General features: G+C 35.9%; 1 protein-coding gene across 1 annotated transcript; it reads left to right on the top strand.

Moving 5' to 3' along the window:
* The first annotated feature begins 1,257 nt into the window (after window positions 1-1,257).
* pip5k1aa (phosphatidylinositol-4-phosphate 5-kinase, type I, alpha, a) lies at window positions 1,258-21,779 on the top strand. The gene is made up of 17 exons (XM_066674821.1): window positions 1,258-1,451; window positions 2,755-2,847; window positions 9,083-9,117; window positions 9,259-9,348; window positions 10,598-10,728; window positions 10,866-10,983; window positions 11,696-11,848; window positions 12,572-12,871; window positions 14,031-14,224; window positions 15,466-15,549; window positions 15,677-15,725; window positions 16,136-16,220; window positions 16,351-16,572; window positions 17,044-17,176; window positions 17,259-17,312; window positions 17,404-17,480; window positions 19,050-21,779. The coding sequence occupies exons 2-17, from the start codon at window positions 2,802-2,804 to the stop codon at window positions 19,070-19,072; spliced, it is 1,794 nt and encodes a 597-aa protein (XP_066530918.1). The 5' UTR covers window positions 1,258-1,451; window positions 2,755-2,801; the 3' UTR covers window positions 19,073-21,779.
* The last annotated feature ends 1,199 nt before the right edge of the window (window positions 21,780-22,978 follow it).

Here is a 22,978-nt window from a genome sequence, read left to right as displayed (position 1 = left end):
CTGTGCTCTATACTGTCTCTGTCATCCGCTACTCCTCCATCTCATGCTACACCTCCAAAGAAATGCCAGAACAGCATGGAATACCTTCCAAACACTACACAAACTTCCCCAAAAGACCCTACTATCTCAGGACAGCTCATATGCTAGCACATTGTTTTTCTACCAGCGAATACCAGCTTGGACCCCGGGAATTGTCACTTGCGGCTATAATTTAATTTAACATTGTTATATATAAATGTACTGTACAAAAGAGATGATTGTTTTATATATACTGTAGTAGTCTGGGCTGGCATGGTGGCGGAGCAGGTAGTTGTCACAGTCACACAGCTCCAAGGACCTGGAGGTTGTGGGTTCTGATCGTGCTCCGGGTGACTGTCTGTGAGGAGTTGGTGTGTTCTCCCCGTGTCCGCGTGGGTTTCCTCCGGGTGCTCCGGTTTCCTCCCACAGTCCAAAAACACACGTTGGTAGGTGGATTGGTGACTCAAAAGTGTCCGTAGGTGTGAGTGAATGTGTGTGTGTGTCTGTGTTGCCCTGTGAAGGACTGGCGCCCCCTCCAGGGTGTATTCCCGCCTTGCGCCCAATGATTCCAGGTAGGCTCTGGACCCCCCGCGACCCTGAACTGGATAAGCGGTTACAGATAATGAATGAATGAACGAATGTAGTAGTCTGCATATTCACACACGTTTTAGTAGAGGGGGGGGGGGGGGGTGGGGCAGGCAAAGTTCTCAAAAGGGCCAAGGTGGGCTTGGGAGGAAGAAGTTTGAATACATCTGTTTTAAAGGTCTAAAAAATCCATCACTCTTATCTTAAGGGTCTTTATTCGTTTAAACATAAAAATTGTTCTTTACAGAACCAAAAGTGGTTCTTCTCTGCCATTGTTCAAAGAACCTTTTGTAGCTACTTCATTTTTAAGAATGTGTAAAGGACCCTTTCCTGCCTTACACCCAGTGATACCAGGTAGGCTCCAGATCCAGTGTGACTCTGAACAGAATTAAACAAATAAAGAAAATGAAAGAGTCTGTCTGTCTATCATATAAAAGTGTACTAGTCATAACTTGAATTTTAACTCTGGATTCTGTCACGGTGCAGAAGCCCATAGTGGTGTATTTTTGTGGATGTACAAGCCAGATTTTAGAGCTCCTTTGGTGCACTTTGTAGACCACAGGCAGCCATTTGGGACTCAGCCAAAAAACAACTCCCCATTGTGTTCCCCAGAGCTCTTCAGCCACGAGTCCGTCACTTCCGCTAATTCCTAAAGCTTTCTGAGGAGGAAAGAGTTTATTACGGGTTTCCCTCGGTGTGAAGATTTTTTTTGTTATAAAACAAATTTGAGAGCTTGTTAGCCGTTAATATCTTTAAAGGAGAACTCGAGATAAAAAGAAGACTTCTCTCCTGTGCTTATCCTGTTTGTTCTTCGGAGTCAACAACAAACAGAAGACACAGTAGAGGAGGTTAGCGCTTAGCTTCTGCTCTCTGGAGCTAAGTTACATTTACCCTGACTGGAGTTTCTGTTTTATTTTGAAAATGATGTTAAGTTACTTTTAGTTGTTTCTATAAACCGCCGCAGTTGAAACCTCTGAGTAAATAATCTCTAAACAAGCCCGGAGCGGAGGAGTGGAGAGAGAGAAAGGAGTTGAGCAACGCCGCTAGTCGGTTTCGGTTTTGTAAACTCTGGGGATTGAGTTGTTTTGTTGAAGAAGCGACTCCTCAACACCAGACAATACTAGAGTATAAGTAGCTAAGATAGTGCTACAATATCTAAACTTCGAAAAGGGACTCTGTTTCAGAGAGCTGCATCTAGGGTTGAAAGTTGAATCGTTTAAATTCGAAAGTGGATCATTAATGTTAGATGTTACCGTTCAGAAAGGCACGAAAGTTTCTCCGTATTGGAGAAATGTAGGTTTTATTCAGGCAATTTTTTTACTCTGAAATCTACTGCAGCATTTTTGTTTATACCATATATTTCGTTACGTTTTATGAATTTTTCCCACAGTATTTGGAAGGAGTTATATTTCACCAAACTGGTTGAGTGTCTTCCCTTTGTTAGTGAAAGTTAAACATTCCGCTGCTTATTTCCTCCTTTGTCTCTGGTATGGACGAGAAATGAGGTTGAGTATTTAACAAGCTTATGCTGATCAACGCACATTATCATGAAAATGTGTATGTAACAGTAGTATGTTAACATTTATTATATCTCCAAAATTGTATTAGTTCTCATAAATTTAAAGGTCCCTCTTTGTACACTCATTGTCCATTTTATCAGCTCCACTTCCCATATTGTTGCACTTTGTAATTCTACATTTACAGACCAACCAGCAACAAATGTGTTACTGTCTCTGGCTGTGTGTAATACCGTGGGCAGTGTTTAAAACGTAGGCGGTACCTGCTGTGTCTGATTCACTCACACAAATGTAACATACACTAACATGCCACCTCCATTTCTTTTGGTCTAGACAGTGTATATTAACTCAAAGAAACATTATACGTGGCCCTCAAAGGAAAAGAAAAATTCTACGTTTTTAAATAACTGAGATATAAACTAATGATTCAGAATAGTGCGATGTGAAATATACCAATATTTATTACATTGGAACCCAGAGGATGCAATTTCTGAAAGTTAAACATCACCATATTATGTACCATCCGTCAAGACCAGTGAATTTACATATGTGTCCATTGGAAATATTTTATCTTAAATTATACCTAGAGCAAAGGTTCAAATATATAACTTGGTTGTTTCTGATTATTTCCTAGAGCCTGTAAGTGAAAGTGACAAGAACTTATGAAACTTCGGCCATCCAATGGCTGCAGCTGGTCAAGTTCCAGGGGACGGGTTGAACCCGACTGGTAAGTCAAAAAAATTGAAAAGTGAAAAAAATATAATCTTTTCAAAGGTCATGTTTCACATTGTCTTATTTTAATGCTGCCACAGACCTCTTCGTTTTGGGTTGTAAACAATAAGACATTTCTGAATAAACAGGAGCAAAAAGAGTTTTCTCTCAATATTTCTTGCATTCCAGTTGCATTGCTATGGTTGGTCTGACTTTTATAATTGTAATTATAACTAGTCTGATGGTTGTCCTCTAGATGTGTTTGTACAGTTTTGGAGAAAGAGGTTTTTTCCTCAGAGAGGTACATGCATGCAGGTGTTTGTGATGTGAAAGGTGTTTGTGTGAACTAAGCTGGATGGTAATACTAGTATAAAATGCGGGCTTTGCAACATTGCTGTTGTTGCTTTTGATGTTGTTAATAGTGTGTGCAGATGTGTTGTGGCTCTGCAAAATGTGTTGAAGTGCAAAAAAAGGGTGGGGGTTTGAGGACCACAAGCCAGGTGTTTGTGCATGCTCTGTGATTGCGCATTTTGTGTTACACTTTTAGCCGACGTGAGTATATGATCTGCATGTTGCTTACAATGTATTTTGTATGTGTGCGTGTGTGTTTTATGGTTGGATTCCCACCCCCCCCCCCCCCCCCCCCCACCACCACCGACATTACACAAAAGTCAGGCTGTTCCTCTTATTTAGTCCAACCACTGTGGCTTAAGTTTAAGTACTGCAAGAATGTTACAGTTTTAAATCTGTGTAATGAGAATGAGATGCAGGATGTTAAATGAATGGTCCCTGAACAACAAATGGTCTCTTTACAACAAAACTTAATCAATCAAGATATGTTTTGTACGCTAAATTAGCATTTTAAATTAATTGCCACTAATAGAAAAATCAGTCAAACATTGTTAAGTAAAAGGTTATGGAGAACATACTCACAGATTTTCCTCATAGTTCTAGTGCTTAGGGCTGTCACAAATACCATTTTTAGGGCTTCCGAGCTTCATCCGGGATATTCTCTGAATATTCGGGGAGTGGGGTGGTGTATATTGGTGTCATTAACAAAATCCGCTTTCGACCCCTGCTTTACAGTTTTTCCCAAATGTTTAAACATATTTCCAGAAACCTGGTTCAATCTATCAAAACACTAAACACAAACTCAAAATACTTCAAAAAGCCACAAATCTCTGGCAATATTAAACCTAGAACTCAAAACCCTGTTCTCACTCCCCAAAACGAATTCCTTTCAATAAAAGAATAAACACTGCTATTATATGCTTATCTCTTACATGGCATCCAATATACACTGATATGACAAATTCAAAACACTACTATCAAACGTGTATATGGAGGCTTTTGCTTAATGAGGCCATGTTACATATTTAAATGCATATGAGTGTGTGGAAAATATTTTTTTCCCCCATTTTGGTGAAGTGTAGTGTTCTTTGTCTCAAAACAGCATTTACAATACTACATGTATATGTAACACAAATGTGACCCATTTTATGTAGTATGTAGCAAAATAATGAGAAACACTGCAAGGAAAAAAAGGCAGATAAAAAAGGTCACAAAATAAATGTATTTATTGAAAACAGAAACAGATTACTCTACATCCTGCCTCTTTTATACTCTTACAATTTATCAAAGTCTTTTCCCAACTGACTTTGTTCAGGTGCAATATAAATGAGACAAAGTGAAAGTCAGGAAGTTGAATTTTGAAGGCAAGTGTTTCCAGGTGACCAAAGTTTCCTAAATGATGCAGTGTGTGTTTAGAGCTTTGTAGAACTGTGATTTAGTGGAAACAAGTGGAATTGTGTTAGGAACTTAGCAGTTTAGAGTCATGTTGTTGATACATGAACTTCAGGTTTTCAGAATTGTGTGCATTATTCAATATTTTTTTTTATTTTATTTTATTTTTTTTTGTGTATGCAATGGAGAAAAACTGTAATATCCCTCTCGCCAAGCTGCACTGTGGCTCACAGCACAGCTTCTCTCGCTACCTATGCTCACTAACTTGCTAACTAGCTCGCTAACTAAGGGCACAGAGTTTATACATTTTAACCAGTTTGAGCGGAGGTGCTCTAATTTCAGGCACAAAGCTGATGCAATGAACTAGCATGTTAGGTTGTTATATAACTGAGTTTAAGGCTGAGCGTTACCTTTATCACTACCACATTTATCCAAAAAACTGAATATCATTGAACAAATATCTGAAAATCAATGCACGCTTTAAAATTATGTCTGTACTGTGGCTCCCAGCATGGCTTCGCTTGCTGAGTCACTCGCTAACTCATGCATACACGGTGCTACTAAGGGCACCGAGTGTACATAAATAAACCATAGCTTCTTGGAGCTGTTGTAATTTGAGGTGTAAATCTGACAAAATGAACTGTAGCTTAGCCATGCTTCGTTGTAATTAGGATGTGTTAGCATGTGGGGCTGTTTTAGGCTTCGTCCAAGACTTTTGTGTTCACAAGGCTGAATACATGTGGGGTGTAGGGTTACCTTTATTGCCACATTTATCAAAAAAAAAAAAAACAATCTCAAAATTATAAATTGAATTTGTACCTTAAAAATGAATATTCAAATAGCCGAATGTTCGTGGCCAACCCTAGTGCTAAACTAAAAGGCAGAATTGTGACAACAAACATGTCATGGCTGATTGGCTACATTTAAAGAAATGGGAAAATGACATGCATAACTTGAAAAAGAAAGCTGTAATTCCTGCCTTTTTTATTAAATTTTAATTGCTTCTATTCCCAATTTTCTTTAATAAAAAATATATAGAAGCAATTAAAAATGATAATGACCAGTGAATATCCATTTGTTCCTTGACGACAAATTTTCAAGCAAATACTTCAAGTGTAAAACATCATCTTGTGGTTATAGTATGTCTAGGGTTATGATGCAGGTATCAAACCAGACAGTTTGGAGCACACTTAACTCCACCAGCTTATAGAGATATCTCAGTCTTAACCAGCTGATTAGGTGTGCTCCTATATGTTTGAAATTAAAAATATTTTTGTTGAGACAGGACACTCATTTTTAAATTTGTTCACCACATCTTGCCACAATTATCCTGAAATATAACTTGATTACAGCATTGATTGCCAAGTGGAAACTTGCCACAAGATGACCTCTATTTCCATTAACAAATATATTAGTTTTGTCTGAAAAATTTATTTATTTTCTCATTCAATAAACTCTATAGACTGTTTTATGTAGAACATTAAGTGAGTTGACAGACAGAATTTAGACAACAATTACTTGCACTGAAAACTTTTCTTAAAAAACAGAACATCAGCTTTATTAATTGGTACCATGATATCTTCACAATATATTAAAGTTAGTTTAGCATTGTTTTTCAGCTTCAGATATTTTGGCATACCTACCCAAAGTCTGATGCATTTAACTGAACATTCCAATTAAATTGTTCAGACTTTCATTTGAGCCTTTCCGCATAGCTAGTGTGCATCTGTTGGTTTGCAGTTTGAAGGAACAGGATGGGTAACAAATTGTGAAGTAACGCTAATGAAATTTGAGTTGTCCTCAAACAATAATGACAACGCTACAAAATTTCTGACACCCTAAAGAGAACACCAAAGTCTATGTAGGGTGTGAATTCACACAGCTGTTGTCTTGAATGTCACAGGGCTACCAAAACTCCAGTTTTGACAGTTTTGAAGTTGTAGAGTGGCCCGTCTAGAGACTTGAGTGTCCTTTGTTCCCAAGTTAGTTGTCAGTCCAGAAGTGGAAAACAAATTTTCCAAGTGAATTTAACAATTTGATTTAAAGCTCATATACCAAGAATACAATGTTTATATACTCATTTGACCACATTTTACTTGGTCCTTTTGGTCACAGCAATATTTGTGTATAATGCATTGTTTTCTTAGTGTTCACACTGACATATTAGATGCTGAAACAAAAGATGTAAATAAAAGTCATATGGATATAATGTCAAAACTGGTAGGACAGGTTTTATGACACACATGGTGACAATAACCATTTTGAACCATGCTGTACATTGGCATATCTAAGCATGTGCATATTATCACTGATATTCATCAACTGTAAACCATGGGAATGTCATATTCATCCTTACATTGGAATGAAACAGTACTTTTCATATTATAATTAATGTGTGTGTACATAATTGTACACATTGAATGTTTTAAATTTAAAATTTACAGTGTTTCAAAAACAAAACTATTCACAATGTACATACTGACCCAGATCTTCCGAAGAGATACTGGTAAAACATGTTAAAACATTGTCCGAAATGTTATTATAAATCTTACTTTTTTTGTCTTTAATTTTACACCACCAAACATAAAGGGGAAGAGTCCAGTTTCTTTATTTTACACAGCTTTGAAGACATAAGATGAGAAATTCTCTGTGGGCAAGCTAAAAGCATGAAAGCTAGATGTTCAAGAGGACATACACAAAACTGATGGGGAATTGGCATGATTTAAAGTTTAAAAAGCAATCCATTAATACATTTGAATGAGCTATTCAAATTTAAATATTAAATTTCATGGGAAAATTGATTGATTTCCTTGCATGTGGGGCCACCCAGTATCACAAAATATAATGGAAAACATGGGTTCAGACAAGATGTGTGAACATATGTGAGATCACAAGATATGTGAGATTGTTGGAGTATAGGTACATACTCAGGCAAAAATCTGTGTAAAAGGTTCAGTGGGGAAAATAAGTATTTGATACACTGATTTTGCAAGATTTCCCACCTACAAAGAATGGAGAGTTCTGACATTTTTATTGTAGGTACACTTCAACTGTGAGTGACAAAATCTAAAAAAAAAAAAAAAACAGAATGATTTTTAAATAATACATTTGCATTTTATTGCATGAAATAATTATCTGATCACCTACCAACCAGCAAACAAATTCTGGCTCTCACAGACACTCCTGTTCTGCACTAATTACATGTATAAATTGTACCTGTTTGACCTTGTTACCTGTCTAAAAGACACCTGTCCACACACTCAATCCATCACACTCCAACCTCTCCATGCCCAAGACCAAAAAGCTGTCTAAGGACACCAGGGACATAATTGTAAACCTGCACAAGGCTGGGATAGGCTACAGGACAATAGGCAAGCAGTAATGACTGTCTTGACCATCTGGATGATTCAGAGGAGGCATGGGAGAAGGTTGTGTGGTCAGATGAGACCGAAATAGAGCTTTTAGGTATCAACTCTTCTCGCCATGTTTGGAGGAAGAGGAGGGATTAGGACAACCCCAAGAACACTGTCCCAACCGTGAAGCCTGGGGGTGGAATCATCATACTTTGGGGGTGCTTTTCTACAAAGGGGACTGGATGACTGCACCGTATTGAAGGGAGGATTGATGGGGTCGTGTATCGCAAGATTTTTGCCAACAACCTCCTTCCCTCAGTAAGAGCATTAAAGGTTGGTCATGGCTGGGTTATAGAGCATGACAGTGACCTGAAACACACAGCCAGGGTAACTAAGGAGTGTCTCTGCTGTACTGCCGAATGAGTGGGTCTGCTTTCCCCGCTGTTACTCTGCTGTGCGGGCCAGCCAATTGTGGCTGATATCATTCATTCTGTATTGTTTCGTGTTCTTTGCTCTGTTTGTCTTTCATGCCCTTCTCATAGCTTAGTGAATAGCTGGATAGCTAGCTCTCTCACTAATGGCTCCTAAGCTTTAGCTCATCAGTGTCTCTGACTCCAAAAGGAGGCATGGCTATGGTAGCCTTGTGATCAGGGTAATAGTGACATAAGCATTACCCACTTTCAGGACTGCCCAGTCTGCATCGAAAGGAGAGCAGAACTGGTCATTTTTGAGGAGAGACTTGCGCAATATTTCAAAATGGGTTCCCAAGCTGTCTGTTCAGAATTACTAAGTATTGACAGTTAATAAGCAAAATGGCAAACAACACACAACATTAAGTGACAGAAAGGGTTTATATGACAATTAATTTACGACAGACCTAGTTACCACTGTCATATGTTTATATTATAGCAAACAGAACATTATATGCATGTGCTTTCATCTGTTGTGTTGAGACAAATGTATGTGAATTAAACTGTACAAATACATTTGAATGAGTTAAATGCATTTAAATTTATGTTTTTAAATTATTTTGCATGTAACTATGTGCCTTGGCCCTGCATTAAAGCCAAATGACAAGTAGGCAATCAAAATAGTTTCAGCATATTTACAAATTACTGCAGGAATAACTGTTCTTTTCTCTTGACATGAATACAGGAGCTGCTGGAACTGACAAGATGGCATCCTTGGAAGTGAGAACATGTTTCTGGATTTTTGTTTTATTGCAATTTCATGTACAAACTATATTATATTTATATTTTAAAGTGTTAAAATCTCCAATAGTATGTTCACATGTTGCTTTCCTTACTGTATAATACATTTGCATTTCTCAGCCCCTGGGACCCCCGAGTTCATCCCATACCAATAAGAAAACCATAGGCCATCGTGGGATTGATCCTACAGGGGAGACCACCTACAAAAAGGTAAGAAGATTTTGTTGCTGTTCATCATGTAGATTACTTGATTCATCTAATCTATGATAGATTAGTATGCCCCCATTTAGAAAATAAATATCCAGTGCTTGGTTATGTTAGGAAGGCCTGTATTTCAAAAACACTTAACGTCTCAAATGATACACAGTGCAATGCTTAAACACAGGGTGAAATAGATGGGTGATGTGCTAGGAGAAGTGAGATATTTTCCCTTGTTAGAGTGCTCTTTCTTACATTGTGTGTGTTTATAGAGGTGTAGCATAAAACTAATTCTCAATTTGATTTGATTTTCAATAGAACAATAATAGAACTTCAAAATATAAATAAGTAATAGAAGAATTATAGTTTATTTTTTAAATGTAGCTGCCTTCGATGTCCATTAGTGCATGGAGGCAGGAGGAACACTGTAGAAAGTGGGTAATTTTAAAGGACTTGTTCTCTCTCAAAATAATGATGTTCTTAAAACTATTGACTTTGCATCTTCATAGAATTCTGTAGATATTATTTTTTAGATTTTGATTTCCAAGACTGGAATAATTGATTAATTTCTTAAAATTCTTATGCATTATGTAAAAAAAAATTCCATGAGAAAACTTATACATATGAGACACTAATACATATACATAATAATACCTAATACACGCTAATGTGTGCCGAAATATGTCAGAATCTGAAAACCAGAACTTATGTTGAGATACTGAGTCAACATTTTGAAAAAAGTAAATGGCTATTTTGAGATATTATTTCATGAAAATGTGCACTTATTTTGTAAAGATTTTGACCTTCTGCCCTGATGAAATACTCATTTTCCTTTTTCCCCATCTACCCTTTCAAAAATAATCTTCTATTGAGGCCTATTACAATGTGAGCACTGTGCTTCTCTCTGCATCTCTGTTGACTTTCTTTAGATATGACATCATGTGAAGTTGAGGCTGAAAGCTTGAACGTTAACTTGTAGCAAGCGTTTTTGATATGACCTAAATATGTTCACTCATATTCTACAATAATTAAAATGGGCAAAACCATAATTTGAAAACAAAAATACAGATATCAAGTGTTATGAAATCAGTTGCTTCATAAGATTCATGAATGCACTGCCCTTGTTCATCTTTCAGCAATACTGATCATTTTCTGCAGGGTGTACTCTTAAATTTATGTTTAAAATTTATCAAAAACAAAAAAATTATGTTTGTAATAAACTTCCTGCTTTTATAAAGTATTTCTCAATCTTCCCTCTTAGACTACATCATCTGCCCTGAAAGGTGCCATCCAGCTGGGCATCACATACACAGTGGGAAGCTTAAGCCAGAAGCCAGAGCGAGATGTGCTCATGCAGGATTTTGAAGAAGTGGAGAGCATTTTCTTTCCCAGGTGACTACAGAATGAAATGTCTATATTACATCTTGAATTAGTATGAAATTTAGCAGCTGTGTGTTTCTTGTTTTCGTTTTTTCTTTGTACTTAGGTTTTCTCTGTAACAGTCTTTCTTGTTTTTCTCTGACTTTAAGCGAGGGCAGTAATTTGACCCCAGGTCATCACCATGGTGACTTCAGGTTTAAAACCTATGCTCCAATTGCCTTCCGCTACTTCAGAGAGATGTTTGGGATTCGACCTGATGACTACCTGGTAATGTAATTCTCTTACCACCATACTGAATTAAATGAGAATTAAACCTTAGGATGCAAGTGCAGTTAATTTTGTACTGTACTCTTTTTAGAGCTCAGATTTTTTTTGCCAGTTATGAATTTATTATCAGACCTCCTGAACTCCATTCTGTTTAAATGCACCTAGTGCAACATTTCTCTATAAAAGGCTATTTGTAAGCAAATTATTATTATTATATAGGCTGATTTTTTTTTCTAGGAAATATTTATAATTTTGCACCTGTAAGTATTTTATGTATTCTAATTTTTTAAGTTGCTAAATTGACTGTACTGAGCATTGTTTGCATTTGTATCATTGTAAAAGGATTAAAATATTTAAACAGTATTTTTGAAGCATTTACAGTCAGCATCCTAAAGTATGCTATTATTCTCATTCTACTGAAGTAGTATAAAATGTACTTGGACTGGATTTCTCCTTTTCCTCTCCAGTATCTAATCTGGTTGCTGGCCTGATATTGATACCCAGTAAAACCTATATGTCAACTATAAATTATTTATTTAAAAAAAATAAAATAAAAGTATATATGTATCTGTATAATTACTGAATTAACGATCACATTATTTTAGATGAACTAATGAGCTAAAGCCTTTTATTTTAGCAAAATAATAAACCAATATGATAAAGAAATTTTATTGCATTTAATTATCTGTGAATGTGCTTTTGTGTTCTGCAGTACTCTCTTTGTAATGAGTCACTGATAGAATTGTCAAACTCTGGAGCAAGTGGCTCTCTGTTCTATGTGTCCAGTGATGATGAGTTCATCATTAAAACGGTCCAGCACAAGGAGGCAGAGTTCTTGCAGAAGCTATTGCCTGGGTACTTCATGGTGAGGGAACCATTTTATTTGTGTGAATTATATAAGACTTCAGCTATTTTGTTTCTTGTGAGTATTGCTGTGGTTTGTGTTTTCTTGTTTTGGTGATTCTGTTTGCTATGTTACATGCACACAATAGGCTTAAATAGTTTAAGGGCTCTCCATGGCATGTGGAGAGATTCATTTTTATCTTTCTTTTTTCCTTTGTCAGCTTTGTACAGCAAACCCAGTATTTTATAGATGTTCTGGCTTTTAACATCTTATTGCAACTCATAAAATTGTTGTGGATTGGATGAAGGAGATATTTTGGTTTTTTTTATCGTCCCTTTGGAAAATATTGAACATCCTAAAAGTAAAAATTTTAATGCTTAATTAACACAATATTAACTGTATTAACCTCAGGGTGCCTATACGGCTCTAAATATAACAAACTTTAACATGCACTATTGTCTGTACAAATGAAATGTAAAGAAACCTAATTCAGTCTAGCATCTTGTGATCAGAAACACGACTTTTGTGTACTGTTACACTTCTAGTTTGCATAGCACTCTTAAATATTCAGATGACATTTTTTAGTGATGTTTTAAGCAAATAGTTTAAATGAATACTTTAGCCAGACAATGATTATCAAATCCTGCTGCTAACAAAACCATTTAAATTATCTATTGTAGTCTTATTAAACTGAAAAGAAATCAATACTATGCATGTTGATGTTGTTGTTGACCCTTCTTCCAGAACTTGAACCAAAATAAGAGGACATTACTGCCCAAGTTCTATGGGCTCTACTGTGTTCAGTCTGGAGGGAAAAACATTCGCATCGTGGTTATGAACAACTTGCTCCCCTCCGCTGTCCCGATGCACTTGAAATACGACCTGAAGGGCTCTACCTACAAGCGCCGGGCCTCACCCAAGGAACGCACCAAAAACCTGCCCACATGCAAAGACTTGGACTTCATGCAGGATATGCCTGAAGGTCTCCTGCTAGAGAACGACCACTATAACGCACTCTGCAAAACCATCCAGCGAGACTGTCTGGTGAGAGTAAAAGTACATGCTTGTAGTTGTAGGAGGTGATGGGTGTGTGCATCTATGTCAGAGAGCATGCTAAAACCTGCCAAACTTGAAACCTTTGTCTCGTTCCAAAAACAAGGAACACTTAGCTTTAAGTAGATGCAGACTGTGACCACCAAATGCAGATCATGTAAACAAAACAAAAATTATAGTCCAAAATGTTCATTGGTACTGTAACATATTCACACCACTAGCTTAAGTAAAAACATATTCTGATTCGCTAAACATGTATAATGCACAAAACATGGCTGATTCCAGGTGTGGCCGTTGAATAATTTAAGAAGTGTAAGCAGTAAGTAGTAAGTAGTGCTTACATGTACTTAAATGTTGTTGTTTCAACCATAAGTATTAAGAGTATTTACAACTAACTAATTTAACTTATGGCTTATTATTACTTTGTAATTATTCTGCAAGCAATTTGAAACGCTCTTCCACTGCATGGTAAGTGCTCTACATGAAATCTGCATTGCTCTACTTGCTTGGTTATCCATTATAAAGCCCTCGCCCCAAAAATGTAGACGGTGACGTCGCAAAACCCTGTCTCTAAGGGGAACTGTGGGTTTTGGAGACCGCAACAATGGCAGTGGTCATGTTAAATGTTGTTTACTCATCATCTATTTGTGTGTTGTTGTTTTTTTTTGTTTTTGTTTTTGGAACTGAACACAGCTCCATTCACCAGTTCACACAAAGCTGTTGAGCTTGTTGCTCCATCCTCTTGCAGGATTCTTTAGTTGGCCATAAATCCAAGGAGTGTTAGAACCTCTTCTAAAAAAGCCATGGAGTAATTTTACAAACTGCTGTTGAGTCTGATAAAAGCAAATGTGGGTACTACTGTAGTTTGGAGATTTTACAAATGGCTAGTTTGCTCTGGAAATCAACATCCATCAGCCATCTCCAATTTGTTACACGTCACGTTTAGTTTCTAATTGTCTTAATTGTAACCCTGAGCAGGCAGAGATTAAAAATACACAGTTCCAGGGACCAGGTACCAGGTTGGCGTAATGGAAAAGTAAAAGATCAAAGCTGAGTCCATGCAGTCAAAAAGCGTTATATGTTTAAGAGGTACAGTATTGTAGAAAGTGGTGATGTAGGCTGCTCTGTGAATACTGTGTCTCTACTGCAGTTGCTACAGAGTTTTAAGATCATGGATTACAGTCTGCTTGTGGGGATTCACAATGTGGACCGGGCTGGAGAAGAGGCGTCCAGGATGATGCCTGATCATAAGAGGGCTCAGGGCCAGAAGGCTCTCTACTGCACAGCCATGGAGGCAATTCAGGGGGAGTCCAAGAGCAAAACAGCAACACAATCCAATGAGAGGTTAGTCCACTACTTCAGGAATGTGCAAACATTTTACAGACGTTTTCATTTATTTGCCAAATGACTGATCTGGGTTGATGGAAGTGACTGAATTCATGTAAATTGTACTGTTCTGATCATCACGCACATAGTACAAGTATATTTCTTGCCTTAAAGTCACTGCATATGGTTCTATAGGGTGACTATTGATATTTGAAACCAACAGGAAATCTGCCCACAGTATTCATGAATGCTTATTTCCAAAGTAATTGCATACAGCAGTTGAACAGCGCCATGTGTATGATTAAATAAAGGACTAATAAACTGTTTGATACTACTGCTTTTCCGCACTGTTGCCATCTTGGATTCTGAACTTGCGGTTGGTGAAGCTCTCCCAATTTTCTAAGAAGGAAATCCAGCTCGTGGGTGTGTAACAGCTGAAATTTCCTATTTGAAACGCGGAAATTCCAACATCTGATTTCAAATTGAGCCCAGCTTAAGTTAGCCCTCGTTGTTTTTGTCAAAGAACTTTATGTTCAGCTTTGTATGCCAGATCTTTTCCCTTTTGGATCTTTCTAGGCCATTTCTGCTTGACAAAATGTGTAGTTCTTCATGTACCATGTGCCAGATACATATTTTTCTCTATTTACAGAGCCTGGCCTGAATATGAACCCTTGACCTTTTTCCAGCATACAAACAGTCCAGCATGCTGGCGAACTTTAAGGAAACTTTAGATGAAGTGTAATCACATACAGCACCTTTAAGGGAAAATAAGCACAGTTATTGGACAAATATACTTTGGAAAATTCCCATTTCATCTTTTGTCAAAATGCACAGCTGGGGCTCAGCAGTCTGTAATCAATGCAGGAAGTTGGCACAAAACTAATATAATTTTTGGTCAATAGCTATAATATCAACAAGTCACTCATACACCCAACTTGTGAATCCTGGGTCAGGTTACAGTTTGCTGATTTGGGTGAAAATAAATTAACCCATCTGCACAGAATAAACAGAAATATAACATTTCTGCACATTTGATCTTAAGAATTTAAAAAAGGCAAAGAATATTACTATTAAAAATATATATGTATTTTTAATAAGACCAATTTCAATAAGCTCAATTCAGTGATTGTGAAGTAAAAAGTGAAGTGTTCTGTAAAAACAGAAAAAAAAAGAAAGAGCATAGTTTTCACTTAGATTTATGATTTATGTTGTGTATGCTTGTAAATACCTTATTCTATTTATCTATTCTTTCACCACAGCTTGGGAGGAATCCCAGCACGCAGCTCAAAGGGTGAGCGGTTGCTTGTCTTTATTGGTATCATTGACATCCTGCAATCCTACAGGTATGGGAGTTTGGGAACTTTGTGTAGTTTACTGCTGCTATGTGACTTATTTAATTAAGTATATACTTTAAATTATTTAAGATTACAAAAATATTTTTATTTTATTAATTAATTAATTTTTTTAAAGATTTGTAAAGAAACTGGAGCACTCGTGGAAAGCCCTAGTACATGATGGGGTAAGTCTGTCGTTTGGATGAGTATGATGGCTTCACCTCTCTCCAGTCACTCAGAACTACTGAATTTTCTTTTGCTGAAATAATTAATTTCTTTTATTGTCAAACATATTTGTTAATTATATAATTTAGTAACCTTTTGATTTTTTTTTTTTTACTTATAAGGAAATTCATGTTGTTTTTAAAGCTAATAATCATGTCAGCAATATTGTTAATTTTTATTTCATAAAAACAAAATCTTAAATCAGTTCCACCATGGCAAGCTTATATGCTCTAGTTAATATTCTAGAACTTTTGAAACATCTGGTCAAGAAATGTTTTTTAAATAAAATGTATATATGCTGTTATTAGACCTTTTATTTGAAATCACAGCTGCATTATTTGTGATTCAACATAATGATTCTCTGCTTCAGGACACAGTATCTGTACACAGGCCTGGTTTCTATGCAGATCGCTTCCAGAAATTCATGTGCAACACTGTCTTCAGGAAAGCTTCATGTAAGTTATGGCATCAGGACAAACGCTAGTGTTTTTTATTTATCTTTATTTTTTTGTATTTAAGTGTTCATTTAACACTTAAAAACCAAGCTGAAAAACCATGACAAAAGTTCCTCTTGTCCCTCAATAGTAAAAACATCTCCTTCAAAGAAGAATCGGGCAGGCACGATGGCTGGTGTGCGGAAGGCTATTACTGGAGTACATGGACAAACTCAGCCATTTCAGTTAGCTCCACCACCAGCAGTTTTACTGGCAAATGCAGAACAAATCCATTCAGACCAGGACACGACCCAGATATCCAACAGCAGTGCAATGTCCTCCACTTCAGAAACCGCTAGACCAGGGGATGGAGGTAGGAAACAGCAATACTTCAATAATGTTTCAGAGGGTTGGACAGTGCAGTAAATATTTGCAGCGTGACAAGGAAACACTGGGGGTGGGTGAGGAATGTCCACTGCAAAATGGCAGCATTAAGCAACTATTGGTTCATTTAAGTGTACTAATTTGGAATTGTGCATTACAGAGCAAATTACTGCTTCAGTTTTCTTGGTCATAGTTCACATTTCGGCTGATGTGCAATACATAAGAATAGAGCAAAAGTCTGAGCAGTCTGTGGGGCTCTAAACCATGTATGTGTGATTGCAGAGTTTTGCAAGTAATTCTCATGATGATGAAATGAAAAATTTAAACCGGTGTCACAACACCATTTAACTCTAGCATTTTAAATAATAGCTTTTTGCAATTTATCTTGTAGAGGCATCAAACTCTTCAGACATCTGTCTCCAATAATGGTTCCTCCTTCTTTTTTCATGTTCTCTTGTAGATCTGCAATCTCGCCCTGATGTGCTCCCTAGACCCCTTACTGAAGATGATGTCACAAGCATCTCAGCAGATACAACTCACTCAACCATTTCTCGAAGAACCCCTGAAGCTATACTCAAAACTCTGCGTCTGAGGTGCGTGCGTTTGTTTATTGTATGAATGTCTGTCTGCATTTGTTAATATGCTAATACATAATCTTGTTTTTTTTGGTCACAGAGAGGAGGAACACTCGCCCTGCACTGAAGATCAGACCCAAACTGTTCCAGAAAGGTGAGATGCACATTCAGAAAAACAACTTGTCAATTGATTTAAGTCACTGTTCACTCACAGTGATACTTGTTTGTTCTCTTTTTATTCGCAGCCCTGTCTATGCAGGGTCATTAGAGGACAGTCCTAATGTGGAGGTCATCTCACTCAGTGATATTGTCCCCAAGACTGGTAAATGTTATGTAAAACGCATTTCAGAAAAAGACAGATTAGTGACCAGTAAAACTGAACTTCAGGTGCAAGAACAGAAATAATAGTACCCAGATTTACCTAAACACCTTACATTTTTTAAGGTGCACTTTATACTCACTGTAAATAAATCTGTAACACTTTTAGGGTTGCAAATGGGTGGAACATTTCTGATAAATTTCCAGTAAATTACCGGTAACTTTCCATTGGGATCTTTAGCTCTGGAACTTTAATAATACTCCAAAATGTAAACTTTCCATGAAAATTTTGGGAATTTATTGGAGTTAAAAGGAAATATTGGATAATTTGAAGGAACTGTATCATACACTATCATCAATGTTTTTTCAATAGCAATAGCTTTTTTCAAAAGGCATAACAATACAAATAACTATGACATCCGATGATGCACATGACATTTTTTCTGTTGAATAAAATGAACAAGTTAGTGTTAAATCACTAAAGCTAATGGTCTTCAAAATGATAAATATATAATTAATAAGTATTCATTCTTTGTTACAGAAACCCCTTGAGGGGAAAAAAACATAGGTAGCTAGCCTATGCTAGCCTTGGTAATTTAACCTCTTGCTAGCCTTAGTAAACTAGTCCCTTAAATGAAATTGCTCATCAAGCATCTGTGAGATTACACCTTGATTTAATAGTTGCTTATATGTTTCAATGCTAATACTGTCAATAAATATATTTTAATAATATACTTTATAAATATATAACCTTGTCAAAACTTACCTGACTTTAGGTAGTCCTTTGTTCCAATTGTGTGTTGAGTGTCAGGTTTCTAGAAATCATCTAGACATGTGATGAAGGAATGAACAGTGCAGGGCCTGTAGTCTCAAAAGGCCTTCAGTGTGTAATGTGCCACATGCCTGGGATTGAGGAGCAGCTTTGCTGTTTAACATTTTTGGTATCCTATCTAATTATTTTAGCCAAGATTATGCTTCAGTGTATATATATTTTACAAACTATATGTGAGTTTCTCACCTTTAGCTTTGAATATTCCCATTAATTCCCATTATTACTTATTAATTCCCGTCAATTCTCATGATAAATTTTCCAGAATTTTGCAACCCTAAACACTTTACAACAAGGGAATATTAATGAACTAATGTAAGACTGTAATAAGTGTTACTGTGTAGGTCACAAGTGATTTATATAAGATTTTTTTCTATCATTACTTAATCATTAATGATAGAAAAAAATCTTATATATATTATAAAATCCTAAAAGAATGCTGGTTTATGTTAGGTCTTGTTTCTTAACATTACATAATTAACTATGACATTACCTAACCATTTAGTATTGCTTATTACTGTCCTAAGTAATGGGAATTAATGTACGCTTATTGTAAAATGTTACCAATAAATCTAGTAAAATATCCATAGAATAGTTGCTTTATTTGTTATATATACACATTCTGAATATTTAACCCTTTGACACTTTGACATTTCTCAGAAGTTATAAAGATATGTGACAATATTTGACATGGAATTTAAAAGTAACATTCACAACTTCTTTTTGTCATTCTCTCTGCAACAGTGACAATGCTTGAGGAGGAATGATTAAAGCCTGTTGATGAACACTGCAGGAAGCTGATCAGGAAGATGAGACAAATGTCGAATTAAGGTGGAATCACTCTGCAACAGTGTTAGAAAAAGGAAACCGATAGAAGAGATTACACAAAGGGTGAACCACACAAAAGACTGTAAAGACAAATGTTTCATGGATGACTATCATATCTAGGGTTGCTGCTAAAGAGAGATTGTCAGTAGGAAGATGCCAGTGTTAAAATGCCAGCACATCAGCTATTTCAAACCATTGTTCTTCAAACACAACAACAGTGCCTTAATCATAAAATGTGCCCACAAGAACATGAATATGACAAGAATCCATAGTAAACCAAAATGTGCTCACAAACAAACACAGATTTATTTATTTTTTCTGGAAATTGTTTACCACTGAGCCAAAAAAAAAAAATCAACGCTGAAAAACAAAGATGCTTACATAAAAAATGAGATGCATGTATAAGGTTCAGGTTGAACCAAAAGAGTCAAGGGGAAAAAATCCAACAACTGCAGTTGCATTTGAACTAATTTTGGCTAAAGCTTTTTAAAATGTTGATGCAGCTTTTTGCTAACCTGCCTTTACAGTCTATTTTTAGGGTGAAAATTTGTTGGTTTTTTTTCTTTTCTTTTTTAACTATTGTAGTCTTAAGTGGTGAATTATGTGGTGGATTATGATGATCAGGCTTCGGAGATCAACAAAGCTGCATGTTTTTTTTTTTTTTTTTTTTTTTTTTTCTCGTATTTGTTTAAAATGTTTTGTTTAAAAGCTCCAAAACTGCCACTGTGAGGCTGGTTATGAGCCTATAGCCAAAGAGGCCTTTGAACTACAGTGTATATTAGCTACTGCAAAATTTTAATAATTTCCTTAGCTCACATAAAATTCAGATTAGTTCTGGAGCAGCACTGATTTTTCAGATGTTTTTAGTGCTCTAGGTGTTTGTGGAAGATAGATGTGTTTTAATAAATACATCTAAGGCATGTATACTGCCAATGAATAAAGCTAACAACTAGGACAGTTTATTTATTGATGTCAAACATAGTCTTATTCCAATTCAGAATTTCATATACTGAGAAAACATGCAGCATGTTTACTGTACCCTAAAATGATATTTGTTTTAAACTCACAAATTATATTCTTTGCTAACATTTAATTTCAGAGGTTTGTTTAGGCATTGGTGGATTAAATGCATAGAAAAACATCAAACCAGAATTGGTATTTCCACTATACAGTATATACCTTTTGCACATTTATAGTTTCTAAACTACTACTTACTACCTTATGCCAAGCTTCTGAACTGGAACAATCCAACAGGCAATATGTTAATAAATAAGTGTGGGTGCTGTAAAATATATAGTGATAAGATTGTGACCAATGATTATGACCAAATGATTTTGTTTAAACCTGAGTGAACACTAGTTAGCAGGACACTGATATTTTTATTTTTTTTTTACCTGGTGAGTAACACTGATTAGTAAGCATGGAACACAACTAAAGGCTAACTGAATTTAAAGAGCCTAATTTTTTATTATTTTTTTTCCCCCTTTTTATCTTGTAGTTTTAATTTAAGTGAGTTTTACTATAACTTCAGTTCACTCTGCAATTAATTTATGGAGTAAAACTAGTAAAAAAAAAATTTTAATAGATTTTTTTTTAAATTTATACTCCAGCCTATAGCTGTTTAGCTCTGCCCATCAACACTGAATTTATTAGGATTGCCCTTTTCGAAAGATGCACAATAGAAGGCAGCCAATCGTTATAGATCTCAATTACTGTGTCTTAAAGCATAATGGCACAAACAGCCTATTTAATTCTAAGGGAAACAGAAAAGTTCAGTGTTTTTAGACAAGGGTTGTCTAAAAAAATAAATAAAATAACACATTAATGGGGGGTTATGTGTGGGGAAAGAAATGCAAGAAAATTGAAGAATGTGGGCTGTTTCGAGGTCAAGCTCTCTAAGATTAATCAGTGTCTTAAATATGGCAGTGGCCTAAACTGTAGAGACACTTTCAGAAAATATACATTTGTGGCTCTGCCAAATGGAGTAGATATTTGATCTGATATTTCAAGTACCTTCTTAACCCACCTTATCTTACCGATGTTTGCCACAAAACAAGCATTCTCTAGTTTCTTTAAAATACAATTGGTTTAACCTATTAATATTTAATGCGGACATGTAGTTTGGATTCTTTGTTTAGAGACATTGGAAGTACAGTGTCTTTTGCAGTTTAAATGAGTACTTTAACTCTTCTGTGGTAAGGAATATTGGTACTGCCATTTTCTCTGGACCTCTTACTCAATGTGAAATCAGCATGAATACAGTTCAAGAAACCAATCCTGTATGCATAACTATTTATTTATAAATATAATTTATTTCCTTACCTTACTTTTCCAAGAGTGTATTATGTCTTAAGCCTGGGGGTTTATGCAATATATATGTATAAATGATAAGAATGCTGGTCTGTGTTTCCTGGTCGTAGCGTCTGCACAAAACTGAACATGCTGAAGAGGAGAAGAAACAGAAATCTCTTGAAGTCTTATTGAGAATATGTATTTCAGCATAATATGACACTCCAAGATTCCTATGTTTATCACTTCCAAAAAAAATTGTATTTCTTCACTGTCTGCACATTGAATCTGTCTGTTCTCTTCAGAATTTTTACCTTCTATTAAAGAGGATGTATCAAATGGGTTACTTTTGTATGGTTTGACTTTTTTGAGAATTTTTGTATTCAGAATTCATTAAAAATGATCCAAATCTCTTTTGTGTTTTAGTGTTATTAAATTTTATGACATAAGTACAAGCACTATATAAATTTAGCTTTATCGTTTCATTTAAAAGACACTGGGCTCTGACAGTCTTGAAGAATTTACACAGTTTGCCATATGGAAGTAGAGCTAGAACTAAAACGAACAAAATTATACTGTATTCACATTACATTAAAGGAGCAATATGTAATACCATGCGTTTAAAATCTATAATACAATTTCCAAACAGTGGAGAGAGCTGTCTGACACCTCCCCAGATGAGAAGCTTGACCAGGTTGCCAGTTCTAGGAAAACTTGAACGAACAAGCAAGAGAACTTTGGACCATAATATGAAGAATGTACCATAACTTATTTACAAAGAAAAGTGTTTATCATTTCACAAACACACCTACCTACACAAGAAAAAGGCAAAAAATTGAACGAGTGGCCTCCATTCCCCTGCATTTAGAAACTTTTACTGTCCAAATCCACCTTAAATATTTTGACTAAGCAAGGCTGGTTTTACTGATTCCCTCCATCATTTCCCTTCCACCAAAAATGTCTTTAAGGGGGCAGAACTTATATTCTCAGTCAAACATTTGGTTCCACCTTACGTGTCCATTTATGAGTCTTATAGGTGTTATTCACAAGCTTCTTGAATTCTCTGCTCTACCTTAAAAGCTGAAGCTAGCACTATAGCTTTAGAAGCAACTGTTAGTCCACTTTGTTCATTTATAACACACATTGTATGGGATGTCACTAAACATTTACCTACTTAAGTGAAGGCAAAAATGGAAAGTTTTCCCTACATTTATTAATGACACAACGAATGCAGGGAATGCACAGTTTCCCTGCAATTACAAGAATTAAAATACTTAAAGAATTACTGTTTAAACAATCTTAATTTTAGCCTAGACAAGGCTGGTGTTATTAATTCCCAGCACTCGTTTTGAAATACTTATTTTAAACACATGTCCAAGTGTACATCATGTCACTAAAACATCTAACCATTAGTAGGTACCTATTACTAACACCTTTCAAACGTTGCTATGCCTCACTTTCTTTATTTAAAACACACAACCTATGGTGTTTACTCCTTTTAATCTATTCATAGGCATCTGTACTTATATATTTTTTTTTCAGAAATGATTTGCTGT

This window comes from Hoplias malabaricus, chromosome 6, assembly GCF_029633855.1.
Source record: "Hoplias malabaricus isolate fHopMal1 chromosome 6, fHopMal1.hap1, whole genome shotgun sequence".
Taxonomy (NCBI): domain Eukaryota; kingdom Metazoa; phylum Chordata; class Actinopteri; order Characiformes; family Erythrinidae; genus Hoplias; species Hoplias malabaricus.
The sequence above is the reverse complement of the archived record's forward strand: the minus strand, read 5'-3'. Positions and strand labels throughout refer to the sequence as shown.

What these genes read in the sequence shown, in the direction of transcription:
- pip5k1aa (XM_066674821.1), top strand. Translation starts at nt 2,802, where the DNA reads ATGGCTGCAGCTGGTCAAGTTCCAGGGGACGGGTTGAACCCGACTG. An exon ending in ACAAGATGGCATCCTTGGAA is followed by an intron (nt 9,118 to 9,258) that starts GTGAGAACATGT and finishes TGCATTTCTCAG; the next exon opens with CCCCTGGGACCCCCGAGTTC. An exon ending in TTCGACCTGATGACTACCTG is followed by an intron (nt 10,984 to 11,695) that starts GTAATGTAATTC and finishes TGTGTTCTGCAG; the next exon opens with TACTCTCTTTGTAATGAGTC.